Below are 16807 nucleotides of genomic sequence, written 5' to 3'. Positions count from 1 at the left end.
TTGTTGAACTGTTGTCCCAGAACCATTTTTAAACTATGGAAATCCATAAAAAATTATAATCCTTACACCTTCAAAATTATGATCAAAACAATTAGTGAAATACAAACGACAACTGGTGTTGTGTGTGTGTGTGTGTGTGTCTATGTATGTTAAAAAATAAAATGGAATATGAAACGTGATGTGTGAAGAAAACAAAGCCCTAAATATCACAGTGTAACATTTTTATTTTGCATAATGTGTTTTAAATGTGTTTATTTAAAAGTTCAAAATGCTAATATTTTATAAAAAACACCCGTTGATAAATTCTAAAAGTGTTTGCGTCGAAAAAAGTTCACGTTCATGACGTTGACTCTGTCATCTCATTAATACTGCCGCTGAACAACAAAGAAACGTAGTACTCCGTTTCCATGGTTATGTTGCCACGTGACCATACCTTAGACTCGAGTGTAATTAGCATTTATTTGGAACAGCTGGAAAGCGTAGGAGATCTCAATTAAGTCAAATGTGTTTACTAGCCTCATGTCGATTGGTCGTGAATATCGACATGCTCGTATAAAAGGTGTAGCGAGATAATCAGTGTCAAAGCACTTTGATCCACTCATTGAAAGTCTATTGGTTCGTTAAGAATATAACGCAGCAAGAGGTTTGTTTTGAACGGTTTTGCTTAAAGTGTCTTTGTTTCAAGTAGTTGTTTATAATTTGAGTTGATCTTGAACGGACTAATTTTTAGCAGATAAAATGGCTTCCCGTGGTCTCGCTCCTCTGTCCAGTCGTCAGGAGAACATCATGGGCCTCGGAAGAGCGGATGGCCTGCGCGCTCTCAAGCCCGGCCAGAGGGTTGTGCTCGGTGTTTTGACCGAGAATGATCAGCAAAACCGAGTATTTGGTCAGGTTGGTGTCAAGTGTTTACAATGCTGCTCCCAGAGTGTAACTAAAGTGACGCTTTTGTATCGTTTATTTAGGTTTCATCCAAATATGTGCCAGCTCTTCGTGATGCATCTACCCTTGACGTCAGCACATCGAGGGCTACGCTGGGTGATCACGTGGTTGAGCCGGTCATCGCACAGTCCACTAAACAGTCATCCTCATTCGTACTGCCGTCAGAGCTCCTGCTAGTAGATGATGCGGTCCAAGATCTTGGTTCAGGTATGCCGACATCTCAAGCCTAATTCGATTATTTGTATCTGGCTATAATTGTTCCGAGTTAACTTCAAAATAAAGCGGTTACTTTTAAAGTGTCTTTGTAACTACTTGTATGCTACAGTAACTTATGGAAATCTTACAGTAATGCATGTTAATTATGTAACTTGGGTTACCTCCAATGACGGCTTAATATTGTATGTGGTGGGTTTAAGTCCTTTTATTAGCCTTTAAGTCTGTATGACTTTGTATGCTTATAACTTTGCATCACCTGAAAGGCACTTGTCACTTGCAGTGCAGATTTCTTATGGATTTGGCCTAAAACAATTTTATGAATATTTAGGGTCTTGCATGGATTCTTCCATGCAGTCATTGCTGGAGGAGGAGGCCGCTGCTTCTGAGGATGTCCTGTGTGTTCCAGAATATGCTGAGGACATCCACAGATACCTGCGTGAATGTGAAGTTGGTATAATTAGTTTTAGCAGGTCTTTAGTTGCCCTTTTATCTGTCTGTAATGCACTGTGTCTCAGGTTAAATACAGGCCGAAGCCTGGCTATATGAGAAAGCAGCCTGACATAACCAACTGTATGAGGATCATCCTTGTTGACTGGCTGGTTGAGGTTGGTGAAGAATACAAGCTGTGCTCGGAGACGCTCTTCTTGGCTGTCAATTACCTGGACCGCTTCCTTTCGTGCATGTCTGTCCTGAGAGGAAAACTGCAGCTTGTGGGAACAGCTGCTGTACTCTTGGCTGCGTAAGTGGTGACTAGTTCTCTTTAAATTTGTTACCTACTGACGTAACTGCTTGGTCTTTCTGATTAGGAAATACGAGGAGGTGTATCCTCCGGAAGTGGATGAGTTTGTGTACATCACGGATGACACCTACACCAAGAAACAGGTGCTTCGGATGGAGCAGCACCTGCTCCGAGTGCTGGCTTTTGACATGACTGCACCCACGGTTCACCAGTTCTTGATGCAGTACACATTGGAGGGGCATATCTGTGCCAGGACCGTAAACCTTGCTTTGGTGAGTGGGTTTCCATCTTGTTCAATTTCTCCTCTGAATTGGATATTGATTTATCCTCTCTGCTCCAACAGTATCTTTCAGAGTTGAGCCTGCTTGAGGTGGATCCCTTTGTGCAGTATCTACCTTCCAAGACTGCTGCAGCTGCATATTGTCTGGCCAACTACACTCTAAATGGGGTTTTGTGGGTACGTCTAACCTTCTCACTGAAGCCATTTTTCATTTGGATGAACCCAATAAAGTTCTTCCGTGCTTCCACAACTGTAGACAAGGTGTATAATGCATAAATCCCTGCCTGCTGTGTAGGCTTGTCTATAATCTGCCTTAAATGGGTGTTTCTTGCAGCCTGAGAACCTGTATGCCTTCACTGGTTACTCACTGGCAGTGATCATCCCATGTCTGATGGAGCTTCACAAACTCCATCTAGGGGCTGCAGGTCGCCCCCAACAGGCAATCCAGGAGAAATACAAGAGCTCGAAGTAAGCAGGCATTTGTAATATGGATGTTGGTTTTTAGCCTCTTCCTAATGACTAATCTCGTCTCAGATATTGTGGCGTGTCCCTGCTTGAGCCTGTGGAGTCTCTGCATCTTCCTTGATGTTTTGGTGACCACAACTGTTACTTGAGGCCAACAAATGAACTGCAGCGCTTAAGTCTATTGTAAATATTGAATGAGTTTTAAATGTAGCTTTTAATCTTTTTAAAAATGTGATTTTTATCATAGGTTGCTTAAGACTACAAAGTAATCAAAAGTGACTTGTTTCTGTAAATCCAACATACTGTTGGTCTGAAGGCTGTTCTCCCTTATCTGTATATGAAATGAACAAATGGTTTTGTACCACTTTGTCTACTTTCCTTAGGGTCTCTTTCTCTGGTACACCATGTATTTTACTTGTATACTAAGTGCAATATCATGTACTTCAAACTGAATTTCAATAAACGAAACAAGTTGCATTACTGCTTGTGTTTTGATCAGTCCAGTACACTTGAAAGCAACAATTTTGGGTTTTATGGTGCACAACGACCTCTAGTGTTCACTAACTCGTGTCATTTATAAAACCACTTTAGTCAACCTGCTTTCTGTAACTGGAAACATTACTTCATAACGTTTCAAACCAATTTAAGTAGCAGAAAATATACGCGAGCGAAACCGCACAGGTAGCCTCCATAACCGACAGTCGCGCGCACTTAATGGTCATCGCAATACAGCTTGATGAGCACCGGCTCAATTTAAAGTTTGTCTTGATTTACTTGCAGTTAACAGCTAAAACTGTTTTCGGTGTGACTCAAGAACGTATTCTCCCCAGAGCTTTTTATTAACGTGATTCTCTGGACTTGACTTTAACTCGCGCGCATTCAGGTGTGGTTTGATAGGGGATTTTTTTTTTTTTTTTTTTTTTTTTTTTTTTTTTTTTTTTTTTCCCCAGTGACCAGAAGAGCTATAAACTTGTTTTATGGTTATTTTCCTTGTAATCTGGTCGAACCTGCTTGGTGACAAGTAGCTACATAATTTCGTCGTGTGTCATGAGGAAAAAATAAGCTCATTACGTTTAACCGCACGCTGCCAAAGCGTTCACGCTTTTTGTAAGTTTTACAGTTGCACTTTTTCCTTTTTGGAGTTGTATATTTGCGTTTCTTGGCACTGCAATGGCGTCACCAGAACCGGCTGAAATCCGCGCCATTCGTGAGAACTATAAAAGAGCCCTGCAGTGTCTGAACTCAGGGCTTCAGTATGACGAGGTGGGGAATAAGGGACAAGCTCTTCTTCTGTACAAACTGGGCAGGCGGCATCTCCTCAGAGGGCTCGGGGTGAACACGCATGGTGAGCGCTGCGTTGGACGCCACTGGGACTTAGCCCGACAGACACAGCTGAGGATGAGCGAGACTCTGAGCACCATCACCGATCGTCTCGGGGTGCTGGAGTCCACAGCGAGCTCGGGTCAGCGCCTTAATCCGAGCCTTCCTGTCGTTACCACCAGATCACCTGTCTCAGCTTCAGGGGGGGCCTCTGCTCATCCTGCCTTCCCTACGGCGGGCTTCACTGCACCCGCTGAACTTCCACCAGCCTACACTCCACAACCGACAGAAGGGCATCTGTCACTCTCTCATGGAGGCAACGGGCCATTTCAAGCTGCTCCAAACCAGACACCCAAGCGCCAGGCCTTTGCCCCAGTCAATCTCAGAGAGGCTGGCATGGAGATTTTGTTCTTGCCCAGAGGGGCGCAGATGTTCTTCGTTTCTGCTGAGGGTCATGTCAGCGCCCCTTCTTATCCAGGGTACCTACGAATAATCATATACAACAGCCAGAACAGTAATGCCAGCTATGCCCCAGCATACCTACAGGTAAATATTGTGTTTGGATAATATTTCTATATTTATTCATGTATATAGGCTACTTATTTTTTTTCTTATTCTCCCCCAAGTTTTGTTATTGTTAACTAAAAATGTTTAAATCGTTTTTGGTAATTGAAATTACGCTGAGATAAAATATAAATAGGCTATTAGATGAAAAACTTAAAGAACAAAAAATTACAGATGTTTTCTTAGGTGAAGTATGCCTTCTAAAACTGACACTGAAATAAAAATAAATATACGCATTTAAAAAAAAAAGACAAAGCACATAACGAAATTACTAGACCTAAAATTATAAAAATGTAATAAAAATAAAAGCTGCTTCAGATTATTAGAAAGCTGTATAGCATTTAAATCCTAAAATGTGTAAGATGCTGAGACTTTGATTAAAAAGAAGACTTTGATAAAAGATATTAAGAACTTTGTGAAACATGATAAGAAAACCTTAAACTTTGTTTGACATAATCTGTACTTTAAGCAATCTTATGCAAAAAAGATTTTTTAAACTAGGCCTACTCATAAGGATTTTTAGTCTTGTGATGATCACATGAATCTGGGTGTTTTTTTTTTAAAGAATTACGTCTCTGTAGGGTTTGGTTGTTGAGCATTAGTTCATGGTTGACCGCAAAATAACTAAGATTACTGTCATGCTTCTCATGTTATACATTTATAGGAACATTATAGAGCAAAGAGAGATAGAAAGTAGAAACTGTGTTTTTTCTTAAGAGAATGCTTGAGATTTATTTAGTATGGCTCATTTGATGGGTATTTGTGATTACTTTTAAACTGAGGAAGTTTTTTTTCAGTTGATTTGTTTGGATCACTCAAATCCGACATGGCTTAGAAAAGTTTCACTTTCATACATCAAAATAGGTGGTTTTACAGCTCCGCCTCTTCTGTCAAACCCACAACTCTTCTGTCAAATACAAAATGTCCAACCTGACTCTGTGGTAGTTATAGAAAAAGATTTAGGTTGTGCAGTGCTAGGAACAGGCTGTTACGGATGACGCCAGGGTTCTTTGTGCAGAGTCGGTCTGCATGCTGTTTCAGCAAATAGAAATCTCATTGAATGGCTCAGCTTCGGCTCTGTGCAGTATTGGCAGATTTCCAGTTTGGGGGCTGTTAGCTGTCCAGTGCTCCCATTGCTCTGGGGCTTGATGTAGGACACATGGAGTCCACGTGCTAACATAACTGCTGCATGCGTCCCACAGTGGTCTTTTGTCCCACTTTAGACATCCAGAACAAAGAGAGGCTTTCTGAATAATCACACAGTGCACAAACATTTGCAATATAATTGACCCCAGTTGTCCCTCATGTGCATAATGACATCCAAATACACTGTTCATCTTTATTTTAGTTCAAAGGGTCATCAAACTTTTTGATGCCTTTTGATGCTTTTATATTATTCTTTAGCCAACACATTTTCCTTATTATTGCACTATAGCCTGAAAGTAATAAATTATTTTAAAATATACATTATTAGATTTGCAGCATATCCTATTTTTCTTAACTATGTTTTTAAATTATTGATATTAATATAATATTATTAAAAGTTCTAATAAAGTTTAATACATTTTTAATGAAGTTTTAAGTCCCAAGCAAAGTTTCTTTTTAAAACCTACGGCAGTCAATACAATAAAACCATAATTAATTACATTATCAGATTTTGTAAATGTGTTCAAAATGAACGCTGAACATATTGTAATTTTTTAACAACCATATATATATGTATATATATACTTTTTTTTTATATTTCAATATATATTTTTCAAAGTTTATATAAAACAAGGATTATTGGAGTGTATTTTACGAGAAAATACTATTCCAGTTTTTATTTACTTGAAAAAGTGTAAAATTTATTAGCAATTTCTGAGTGAATTGTTCCTACAACAAATTATTTCTATCTGGTTTAAAGGTGGTAAGTAAAGATCATGTACAGTTTAAAAAAAAAAAAAAAAAATCTCTTCATTTTGATTGGAATGTTGTGCTTGCAGGTTTGTGATTGGATCTACCCGCTGTACCCAGACTCACCAGTCTTTCTTAGTAACAAAGGTGTGTTCACATTCCCTGATACCACCGCAGGAGTGCCGGGGTCCTATGTTGGGGTGGTGCTGTCTTCAGAGCTGCCTGCAGCAGACAGGCATCTGTTCCAGGAACAGCTGTCAGCACTGGCACAGCTCAGGGTCCAGGTACTCAATCTCACTTTTGCCTTTGCCAAAATGTATGCTGAAAAGAAAGACAAAATTGACATTTTTATTGAACTCTCAATCTATGCATCTGTTTTGTATAACTGATTAGTTTGCTACGTATTACTAATAACCGAGGGATTTTCATTTAAGGTAGATGAAGAACAAGGTGGCGCTACAGGAACAGACATTAACCAGAGTGGGAAGGTTCCTCCTTCAGAAACATCTGTAACCCAGTCACCAGGAAGGGAGGATAAAACTGTTCCAGTTTGGAGCGAAAAAATGTCTCGGGGTATTCTAGCAGGTCTGAACTTTAGGATCAGAGTGGAGTAACCTGAAATGTTGATAGGAATCTCAGTATCTCACTAGATATCTAGTGTATTTGTTTCTTCTATTGAAGTAGAAGTTGAGAAGACACATTCTTCAAAATAAAGATTGTAATCTAGGTTCCATGAATAACCTTAAACATCCGTGGAATTTTTTTTGTTGCACAAAAGGGTCTTTAGATTATTACAGTATTCTCCACACTAAGAAAAAAAAGTTTTTTTTAAAGAACTGATCACTGAGAGGTCTTCTAGGGCATTAGTATGGAAACCCCCTTTTTGGAACCTTTATTTAAATAAGAGTTCACTGACTGAACGCCTTTTTGGTGCGTTTTATAAATAGCCACTAGAGGCCACTCTAATAAACTCTAAGGCAGGGGTGTCCAAGTTCTAAAGGTACTGTGATATTTCCACTGTGGCTGTGCAGGGACCTCCTGGCTGGGTCGGGGGCTTGAGCGAGGAGGTGAAGCTACCGGTAAAGCCATCCAGAGAGGAGGAACTAAGCTACGAGAAAACATTACTCCAGAGGAGACCCCAGCAGAGGTCAGCCCCAAGGTCACCAAAGGTCTAAATGCAGCCAAGCAGGCCACAGGGGGTGCAGTGAAAGTCAGCCAGTTTCTAGGTAAAACAATGGTGTAATTAGATTGATCATATACTGACATATTTAGAGCCTTTCTGTATCCTGTTCTGCAACATGTATAATACATTTTGCTTCATTCACCAGTGGATGGTGTTGCTGCTGTAGCTGATAGAGTTGGGAAAGAAGTTGCTCCACACGTGAAAAAACACGGTGGCAAACTCATCCCAGGATCCCTCAAGAAACGTAAAGAAGGCTGCTCCAACATGAATGGAGCCAAGCTAGTGGCAGGAAGCAGCATACAAGGTAAACAAATAAATCATGAAAGGCTGTTGCCATTTTTCTTATCTACATTAGGTTTACTTAGTATATCAGACTTGTTGATCCTTTATAAGTTGACAAAAGATATTTTCGTTTATGTTTAGATGCAAATTTTGTTCTGTAGGTTTGTCAACTCTCTGGTCAAGTCTGGAAACTGCAGCAAAGACTATTGGCAAAAGTATAACTTCAGAGACTGTGAATACTGTGAAGCACAAGTAGGTGTTTATTTTTTTTTTTTTTAATTATTGCTTTTCAGGATTCACTGATTCACGGTTTCTCTTCTGCTTTTCTTTTATTCTTTTCTCTACCTAACACTGCTGTTGGTTGGTTTTCTCGTTTTTTTTTTTTGTTTGTTTTTTTTTTGCTATATACCTATCCAAACTTCAGTGCTTTTGGGAAATTGATTAATTTACTCTTTCCTGTTGCTTTTTCAGATTTAGGGGTCTAGGAAGCCTCTTGGACCCCCCCTAGCAGCATATAAATGGTGGCGGGTAAAAACACACTGCGTTTTCTCTCACTAATGTCTCTCTCAGATTCGAACATACCCTAAGTGCCTTATTTTCTTGAGTTACTGACCATTCAGAAGTCGCTGAGAAGGTGCTCATTTTTATTAATGGTCCATCAGAGTGCTTTGTGAATTAAAACTGAGGTGAATGCAACATTTTGTATGTGCACTGTGTTCTGTTCATTTTAAAACATTTCACATTATTTCAAATATCCTTTAGAATCAATAGTCAACAAAATAACATGAACTTCTGTCAGGACCTTTAGCTCAGAATATCTCCATGTTTGTGATTAGGTATGGAGACGAGGCAGGACAAGCTGCAGACACTGCAGTCCAGTCTGCTGTCAATGTAGGTGTCACAGCATTTAATATGGACAACCTGGTTATCAAGGGTATACTGAAGAGCACAGGCAAGCACACTGAAAATGCAATGGTGAAAGACGGCTCAGGAGAAGGAACCAAGAAGAAAGAAAAGCCACCTAAGGATGACAGAAAATAAATTATTAGCTGTCATCAGTTAACTTATGTACATTCTTGTAACAAAAAAGTATCGTTTTGTATTGATAATGAGATTGATATTATACTGAGCAATGTTTGCAGAAGGATGCACTTAGACATGTATTGTATTAGTTAAATGTTATACTCGTGTTACTCATATTTTCTTAAAGATATTCAGAGTTTTATGGAAAGAAACAACAACAGGGTATTTTATTTTACCTAGTTTGAATGTTTATTCTACAAGTATGTTTGATTTTCATTGCAAGTACATTTTGCATTCTGCATTCTTAAACTTGGAAAATAACTAAGAATTAACATCACTGTTCTGGACATTCTTGTGGCTTATGTTAACTTTAAGGAAATGCCGCCTCATTAAAGTTTACCACAAAATTTTACATTAGTTTAATTGTAGCAGTAAGGAAAACCATGGTACTATTTGTAACTTTTATTTAGTGTAAATACAACTGCTATAGTTGTAATAAAAAGTAGAGTCTTGCCTTTTTCTAAACATGATTTCATATGCATCTGTCAAAGCATCAGTGTTACAGTGAGCGCTGTTGTAAAGGTTATTGAAAAGGTCGCCGCACAATAGGACCCAACGTGATTGCGTAATCAGTGCTGTGGTTGTTCGTTGCCGTGGACACAGCCCAACAATCACAAAGACACCGATCAAAGTGAAACCTGCTCATTACTCAGACTGAGAATGGCAGAAATTGATCTCAGAAATTATGAGTTATCCCAACTGCAAGCAGAAGTCGAGCAGGAGAGAGAGGTCAAGTAAGTCCAAACATATTTTAAAAACACAAAGCAATGTCTTGACTGCTGTTACCATGAACATATCAGACATCGCCGTTGCACGGTGATTAGACTTATTTCGTAATCGGTGAATCGTTTAAAGGGAGATGTTAAAGGACTCCGTGTCTGACCTGAGGAGCACACTGGCTGATTTGGAGAAGAGACTTAACAGTGTTGACGGAGAAGGTGTGTATATGAAGAAAGATGCAAGAAACGTTGATCTACGGTATATTCTACTGAGCAAAATTACATATGACTAGTATCGTTATTTTAATGAACAAAAAGAACAAATTCGTACATTCATTAAAGTTGAACCGTACAACTCTGCTCAGAGAACGAGTGGAGAACCAGATATGAGACACAGCTGGAACTGAACGAGCAGCTGGAGAAACAAATCAGTGTTGTTCAGGAGAGACTCGAGACCCTCCGCGGTAACCCCTCAGGTAGCATAAGAAACGCTTCTTTTTGTTGTTGTTGTTGCTGTAGTATAGTATTTTATCTTATAGTAAAATATATAACCCATCGCCTTTATATTTTGTAATTTATGGTGTTTTCAGGCCTCCCTTATAGTGTGTTTCTGCAATCAGTCTGCAATAATACAAAGACACACTTGGGGGTAACTGCCAGAAAATGGTCTGAAAAAAAGTATTTTGGGCTTATAGTGCATGTCCACAGTTTCACATACTTCATTCATGATTTCCTATGTTGGCTCTATCTCTTCTCTTCATCAACCTCTTCATCACATCTCTCATTTGATTCTTCACATCAGTTATGATCAAATGAATGATCAAGGGTCTTATGCTGATACAGAATGAAATATGAGGCAGGCACAGGCAAGCCATATACTTTAGAGCTAAGCGAATAAGCCGTGCTGTTATTTTGATGTATTTTGTACACACTGCACCACTGTAACTTTTGTCTTGCGCTTCAGATCGACTGGCTTCTATTCGCTCATATGATGAAATGTCAGAGGTAAGCATTTCACCTGCAAAAAGTGCTACCAACTTTCAAAACTTCTAAATAAAATTGCAATTGTTTTAAATTATAAAATCATTTTAATTTAAATATTAAATAATTATATAAATTGTATATTGTATATAACAAAATCTACAAATTATATAAAATATAATTACATACCCTAAATATAAACAGAAATAAAAAGATATTATTTTAAATAATTATTATTAATGATAAAATTCTAAATGTCATAGACTTGCACAGTATGTAACAGTCAAAAACACAGGCTTTTAACATATATATATATATATAATATATATATATATATATATAAATATATATATATATATATATATATACAGGTCCTTCTCAAAAAATTAGCATATTGAGAAAAAGTTCATTATTTTCCATAATGTAATGATAAAAATTAAAGTTTCATATATTTTAGATTCATTGCAACCAACTGAATATTTCAGGTCTTTTATTGTTTTTAATACTGATGATTTTGGCATACAGCTCATGAAAACCCAAAATAAATTGTATATTGTATATAACAAAATCTACAAATTATATAAAATATAATTACATACCCTAAATATAAACAGAAATAAAAAAAAAGATATTATTTTAAATAATTATTATTAATGATAAAATTCTAAATGTCATAGACTTGCACAGTATGTAACAGTCAAAAACACAGGCTTTTAACATATATATATATATATATATATATATATATATATATATATATACAGGTCCTTCTCAAAAAATTAGCATATTGAGAAAAAGTTCATTATTTTCCATAATGTAATGATAAAAATTAAAGTTTCATATATTTTAGATTCATTGCACACCAACTGAAATATTTCAGGTCTTTTATTGTTTTAATACTGATGATTTTGGCATACAGCTCATGAAAACCCAAAATTCCTATCTCAAAAAATGTGCATATCATGAAAAGGTTCTCTAAACGAGCTATTAACCTAATCATCTGAATCAACTAATAACTCTAAACACCTGCAAAAGATTCCTGAGGCTTTTAAAAACTCCCAGCCTGGTTCATTACTCAAAACCGCAATCATCGGTAAGACTGCCGACCTGACTGCTGTCCAGAAGGCCATCATTGACACCCTCAAGCGAGAGGCTAAGACACAGAAAGAAATTTCTGAACGAATAGGCTGTTCCCAGAGTGCTGTATCAAGGCACCTCAGTGGGAAGTCTGTGGGAAGGAAAAAGTGTGGCAAAAAACGCTGCACAACGAGAAGAGGTGACCGGACCCTGAGGAAGATTGTGGAGAAGGACCGATTCCAGACCTTGGGGGACCTGCGGAAGCAGTGGACTGAGTCTGGAGTAGAAACATCCAGAGCCACCGTGCACAGGCGTGTGCTTTTGAACCAGAAACAGCGGCAGAAGCGCCTGACCTGGGCTACAGAGAAGCAGCACTGGACTGTTGCTCAGTGGTCCAAAGTACTTTTTTCGGATGAAAGCAAATTTTGCATGTCATTCGGAAATCAAGGTGCCAGAGTCTGGAGGAAGACTGGGGAGAAGGAAATGCCAAAATGCCTGAAGTCCAGTGTCAAGTACCCACAGTCAGTGATGGTCTGGGGTGCCATGTCAGCTGCTGGTGTTGGTCCACTGTGTTTTTATCAAGGGCAGGGTCAATGCAGCTAGCTATCAGGAGATTTTGGAGCACTTCATGCTTCCATCTGCTGAAAAGCTTTATGGAGATGAAGATTTCGTTTTTCAGCACGACCTGGCACCTGCTCACAGTGCCAAAACCACTGGTAAATGGTTTACTGACCATGGTATTACTGTGCTCAATTGGCCTGCCAACTCTCCTGACCTGAACCCCATAGAGAATCTGTGGGATATTGTGAAGAGAAAGTTGAGAGACGCAAGACCCAACACTCTGGATGAGCTTAAGGCCGCTATCGAAGCATCCTGGGCCTCCATAACACCTCAGCAGTGCCACAGGCTGATTGCCTCCATGCCACGCCGCATTGAAGCAGTCATTTCTGCAAAAGGATTCCCGACCAAATATTGAGTGCATAACTGAACATAATTATTTGAAGGTTGACTTTTTTTGTATTAAAAACACTTTTCTTTTATTGGTCGGTTGAAATATGCTAATTTTTGAAGATAGCAATTTTGGGTTTTCATGAGCTGTATGCCAAAATCATCAGTATTAAAACAATAAAAGACCTGAAATATTTCAGTTGGTGTGCAATGAATCTAAAATATATGAAAGTTTAATTTTTATCATTATATTATGGAAAATAATGAACTTTTTCACAATATGCTAATTTTTTTGAGAAGGACCTGTATATATATATATCGCTCCCTCACGCCTCCTGTCTGTGCAACATGAAAGAAACACTTTGGTTTATGCTTCAGTGCATGCATACACACTACATTTTCAGCGGCTATTGTTGCATGGTGCAATTGTTTCTCATTACATCCTGGCAAAGCTGAATATGGTCTTCTGCCAAAGACGAGATTAAAATCAATCTGCTGAGACGGCCTGCAAAAAAAATTAATCAATGAGAAGTAATCTGTAAATGAGGGAAGAGAAGCGAGAAAGACTTGGGTGGGCCATGCCAGAGGGATGGGATGACAATTAGAATATTTAAAAAGCGAAAATATTTCAGGTCAGGCTTGACCCCAAGCAAATAATCTTCATTTTATCCCTATCATATAATCAAACGTCATATAAGAACATTCTTTATTCCTTGTCTTAAAGAAATAGTTCACTCCAAAATCAAAATTTACTGACAATTTACTCTACCTCAGGCCATCCAAGATGTAGATGAGTTTCTTCAACGGAACAGATTTGAAGAAATCCAGCATTACATCGCTTGCTTACCGGTGGTTCCTCTTCAGTGAATGGGTGCCGTCAGAATGAGAGTCCAAACAGTTTATAAAAACATCACTGTAATCCACATAATTCAGTACATCGATTAACATTTTGTGAAGCCAAAATCTGCATGTTTGTAAGAAACAAATTCATCAGTAATAATTACTTTCGGATTAATGTAATGCTTTTATCAGCTGTTTGGACTCTGATTCTGACGGCACCCATTCACTGCAGAGGATCCATTGAAGAGCAAATGATGTGATGCTAAATTGCTCCAAATCTGCTCTGACAAAGAAACAAACTCATCTACATGTTGGATGGCCTGAGGGTGAGTAATCTTTGAGCAAATTTTCATTTTTGGGTGAACGATTCCTTTAATTTGTTCAGATATTTTCTTTTTATTCAGGATGCTCTCAGACAGAGGCTGAAATTGCTGTCTGCTGAGAAGTGCGGCCTTCAATCCCAACTGAAGGACTTCCAAATAAGAATCGCACAGGAAGGAAAGGTGAAGTCCTACACCGTCATATCTTCCACTATCGTTCCTACTACGAAAACGTCTTTGTAGTCAAGACATCACGTATCTTGTTGTACAAAATCTCCAGCTATTAATTGTAACATAAATGACATTAACATGAGAAAGGGAAAGAGTTTAGGTATTGGCTGCTGAATTCCCCTAGAGGTATAATAACAATTATTTCACAATTATGCTGACATGAGAGTCCTTAGTGGAAGAATAAGGAAGGATTACAATTTGTTACTTGGTCATACATTACAAAGACAGATAAATAAAGACATAATTGTCTTTATTATGCATTCTATTCTAAATAGACTTACCAGAAAGTCTACGAAGAGAGGCGGGCATATCTTGCAGAGATCGCAAAGGTAAGGAAGGCATTTAAAATAACTTTTCCAGTTTGTGCTTTCAATTTAGTGTATTCACTTGGCAGATGTTTTTATCCAAGTGTATAGGTTTTATCATTATGTGTGTTCCATGAGAATCAGACCCATCACTGTGGTCTTGAGCTACTTGACCAAAGATATTATCCAAAGTGCTGCTTATAATGTGTCTCTAGCTGTCTTCAACGCTGGATATGAGCAGAAAGCAGCAGATGGTTCAAGCCCGGAGGAAAGCGTTGGGTCCAGACAAAACGTAAATGTAAAAACGCACTGTACATCGTCAAATGACACCACTTTTTTTTTCATAGGAAACAATTCTAGGTCTTATTTTTTTTCCTTTAAACAGTTTTTAATGAACATGGAAAAAACATTCAGGGTTGAGACATTCAATTATTAAAAGTACATCAACACTGTAAACAGAATGTGATTTTATCACCATGTATACTTACTCATTTAACTGGTATACTTAAAATCATGAGTAACAAGACCAATCCTTTCAATCTCAGAATGAGTAATAACTTAAGGGATAGTTCAGCCAAAAATGATTCTGCCATTATTTACTCTCCGTCATGTCTTTTCAAACATTATGTCTTTCGGATTTCTTTATATTTGTACTGTGCAGAAGAAGTCAGACAGGTTTAACCATTTCTAGGTGAACTATCTTTTTAATATTGAGTTATTCAGGTTTAATTGTCCTATATGTATAGACACAGTAGATGGATGGTCTGTCTTTGATTGCAGTAATTATACTTTTAAATACATTTTTAGAATGTTGGATATCTTAAATCATATTTTTTTGTTTTGTTTTGTTTAAAGCAGAGGCCAGGAGAGTATGAGGCAACATTCAAGTATGATGAAAGGGTCTGACAAAAAAGCACCAGCAAGGAGTCAACTCCCTCGATTAAAACATTAATGCAGTTCAGGGATCTTCAACAGAGCATCCATCAATTATTGTTTGATTATTTTTGTCTGAGTGTTTATTTTTTATCTTTTTTTTTAAGAACAGTAAAATTAAGCATAATTTTTGAGTTCATAGACCTAGCTATATTGTCATATAAGATGCTAATTCTGTTATGAAAACTTCCCATATAGCAAGCAACCACTTAAACAATGTTAAGTCAATGTTTATGTGTCAGTGCTACTGCTAACTGCATTGAATTAATGTTATAAAGTGATGTTGGTGCTATATCACCTTTGAACCCGCAATTAATGTTGAAACAATGGGGATATTTCAACAACAACAAAAAAAAGTAATGTCATTAAATCACTATTATGAAGTAATGATGGTTCATTATCACTTATTCACCCTCAGTTAATGTCAACCCCCCCCCCCCCCCCCCCCCCCCCAAAAAAAAAGTTTTGCTCAATTGCTTAAACACATTTGTCGACTCAGACAGCACACTTTCAAAACTGTTAACACACAGGCTGAAACTGAAGCTCAATGGAACATGAAGTTGCACTGTTCAAACACAGAAGTGTTGAATGTGGTTAAAACAAAAACAAAAGGAAACTTATGGGTGATAAGATCTAAAAAACAAAATGAAGAGTTGAAATACTCAGAACTTCAAATTGGATGTTTTCCCTTGCAGTGTTGCAATGCACCAATGGAAATACCTCCTTGCATGGCAAATCCATCAACAGCCCTCTCTCTTTAGGTGAAACCAGTCTTTCATTTAGTGCATCAAGAAATGTGATGAGGCATTCTGTATTGAACTGATAGTCTGTATGTGGCAAAGGACACCATCACTGGAGATGGCAGCACACTTGGTGATATTGGCACCCCTCTGACCTGGCACTGCAACAGTGACTCTCTGCCCAATAAATGTTCCTCCCGCGTCTCCTCACTTTACAGAAGTTGAAGCTGGCTTCATCCACAAATTAATTTGTGATGTGCCCCTTAAGCTTCAAGTACATTATTCTGTAAAAAAAGCGAATTCATAGAGCTAATTATTCCAGTTGCATGTAACTGTATAGTATAACATTGCATGACAAACATAAAAATGGGACTGATGAAACATCTACATTACTGTAGAGAAAGTTTGTTCTGCCAAACAGGGCAATACAGTAAAGCTGAAATACACAGTGGTATACAGTAACATTGTGACTTACCTGTTGTCATTTGGAAAAAAAGCCTGGCAATAGATGCCACAGTGCTCTGACTCAGAATGGGTTGGTCCCTTTGTCCAGCCACTCTAAAGGGCAAGCTATGACTGATGACATGGTCAACAATTGTTGCCTGAATTTCATTTGAAACTTGAGCTGTATCTTCTCCTTTTACAGTAATGCAGCTCCTCCACCATGTATGCAAACTCCTCTTTCTCTAGCCCTCTACCATGCTCTCTTACTCTCCTTCCATGCTTTTGGTGTCTTTGATCCATAC

At 38.1% G+C, this 16807-nt stretch overlaps 3 protein-coding genes across 7 annotated transcripts; all 3 read left to right on the top strand.

The window, feature by feature from the left end:
• Positions 1 to 441: 441 nt before the first annotated feature.
• Positions 442 to 3119, top strand: ccna1 (cyclin A1). Of its 2 annotated transcripts, none has more exons than XM_019111042.2 (9): positions 442 to 643; positions 731 to 891; positions 963 to 1146; positions 1484 to 1602; positions 1671 to 1894; positions 1962 to 2166; positions 2238 to 2351; positions 2509 to 2642; positions 2709 to 3119. In XM_019111042.2, the coding sequence occupies exons 2-9, from the start codon at positions 739 to 741 to the stop codon at positions 2758 to 2760; spliced, it is 1185 nt and encodes a 394-aa protein (XP_018966587.1). In that variant the 5' UTR covers positions 442 to 643; positions 731 to 738; the 3' UTR covers positions 2761 to 3119. The 2 variants fall into 2 exon arrangements, with proteins under 2 accessions (XP_018966587.1, XP_018966589.1); XM_019111044.2 differs by having other exon boundaries at positions 485 to 643; positions 734 to 891.
• A 505-nt stretch (positions 3120 to 3624) lies between these two features.
• On the top strand, positions 3625 to 9432 carry LOC109089440 (spartin-like). Of its 2 annotated transcripts, none has more exons than XM_042732889.1 (7): positions 3625 to 4505; positions 6509 to 6703; positions 6854 to 7004; positions 7451 to 7645; positions 7748 to 7906; positions 8046 to 8136; positions 8721 to 9432. In XM_042732889.1, exons 1-7 carry the CDS (start codon positions 3810 to 3812, stop codon positions 8923 to 8925), a joined length of 1692 nt encoding a protein of 563 aa, XP_042588823.1. In that variant the 5' UTR covers positions 3625 to 3809; the 3' UTR covers positions 8926 to 9432. The 2 variants fall into 2 exon arrangements, with proteins under 2 accessions (XP_042588823.1, XP_042588824.1); XM_042732890.1 differs by lacking the exon at positions 8721 to 9432 and adding an exon at positions 8356 to 8585 and having other exon boundaries at positions 3626 to 4505.
• Positions 9433 to 9520: 88 nt separating this feature from the next.
• On the top strand, positions 9521 to 15761 carry ccdc169 (coiled-coil domain containing 169). 3 transcript variants are annotated; one of them, XM_042732892.1, is made up of 8 exons: positions 9521 to 9701; positions 9823 to 9905; positions 10052 to 10162; positions 10651 to 10691; positions 13937 to 14035; positions 14359 to 14412; positions 14604 to 14680; positions 15247 to 15761. In XM_042732892.1, the coding sequence occupies exons 1-8, from the start codon at positions 9628 to 9630 to the stop codon at positions 15338 to 15340; spliced, it is 633 nt and encodes a 210-aa protein (XP_042588826.1). In that variant the 5' UTR covers positions 9521 to 9627; the 3' UTR covers positions 15341 to 15761. The 3 variants fall into 3 exon arrangements, with proteins under 3 accessions (XP_042588826.1, XP_042588825.1, XP_042588827.1); XM_042732891.1 differs by having other exon boundaries at positions 15244 to 15761; XM_042732893.1 differs by having other exon boundaries at positions 14604 to 14686; positions 15244 to 15761.
• Positions 15762 to 16807: the final 1046 nt, after the last annotated feature.

Source organism: Cyprinus carpio, chromosome B10 (genome assembly GCF_018340385.1).
Source record: "Cyprinus carpio isolate SPL01 chromosome B10, ASM1834038v1, whole genome shotgun sequence".
NCBI lineage: Eukaryota > Metazoa > Chordata > Actinopteri > Cypriniformes > Cyprinidae > Cyprinus > Cyprinus carpio.
This window is presented reverse-complemented; position numbering and strand designations above follow the sequence as displayed.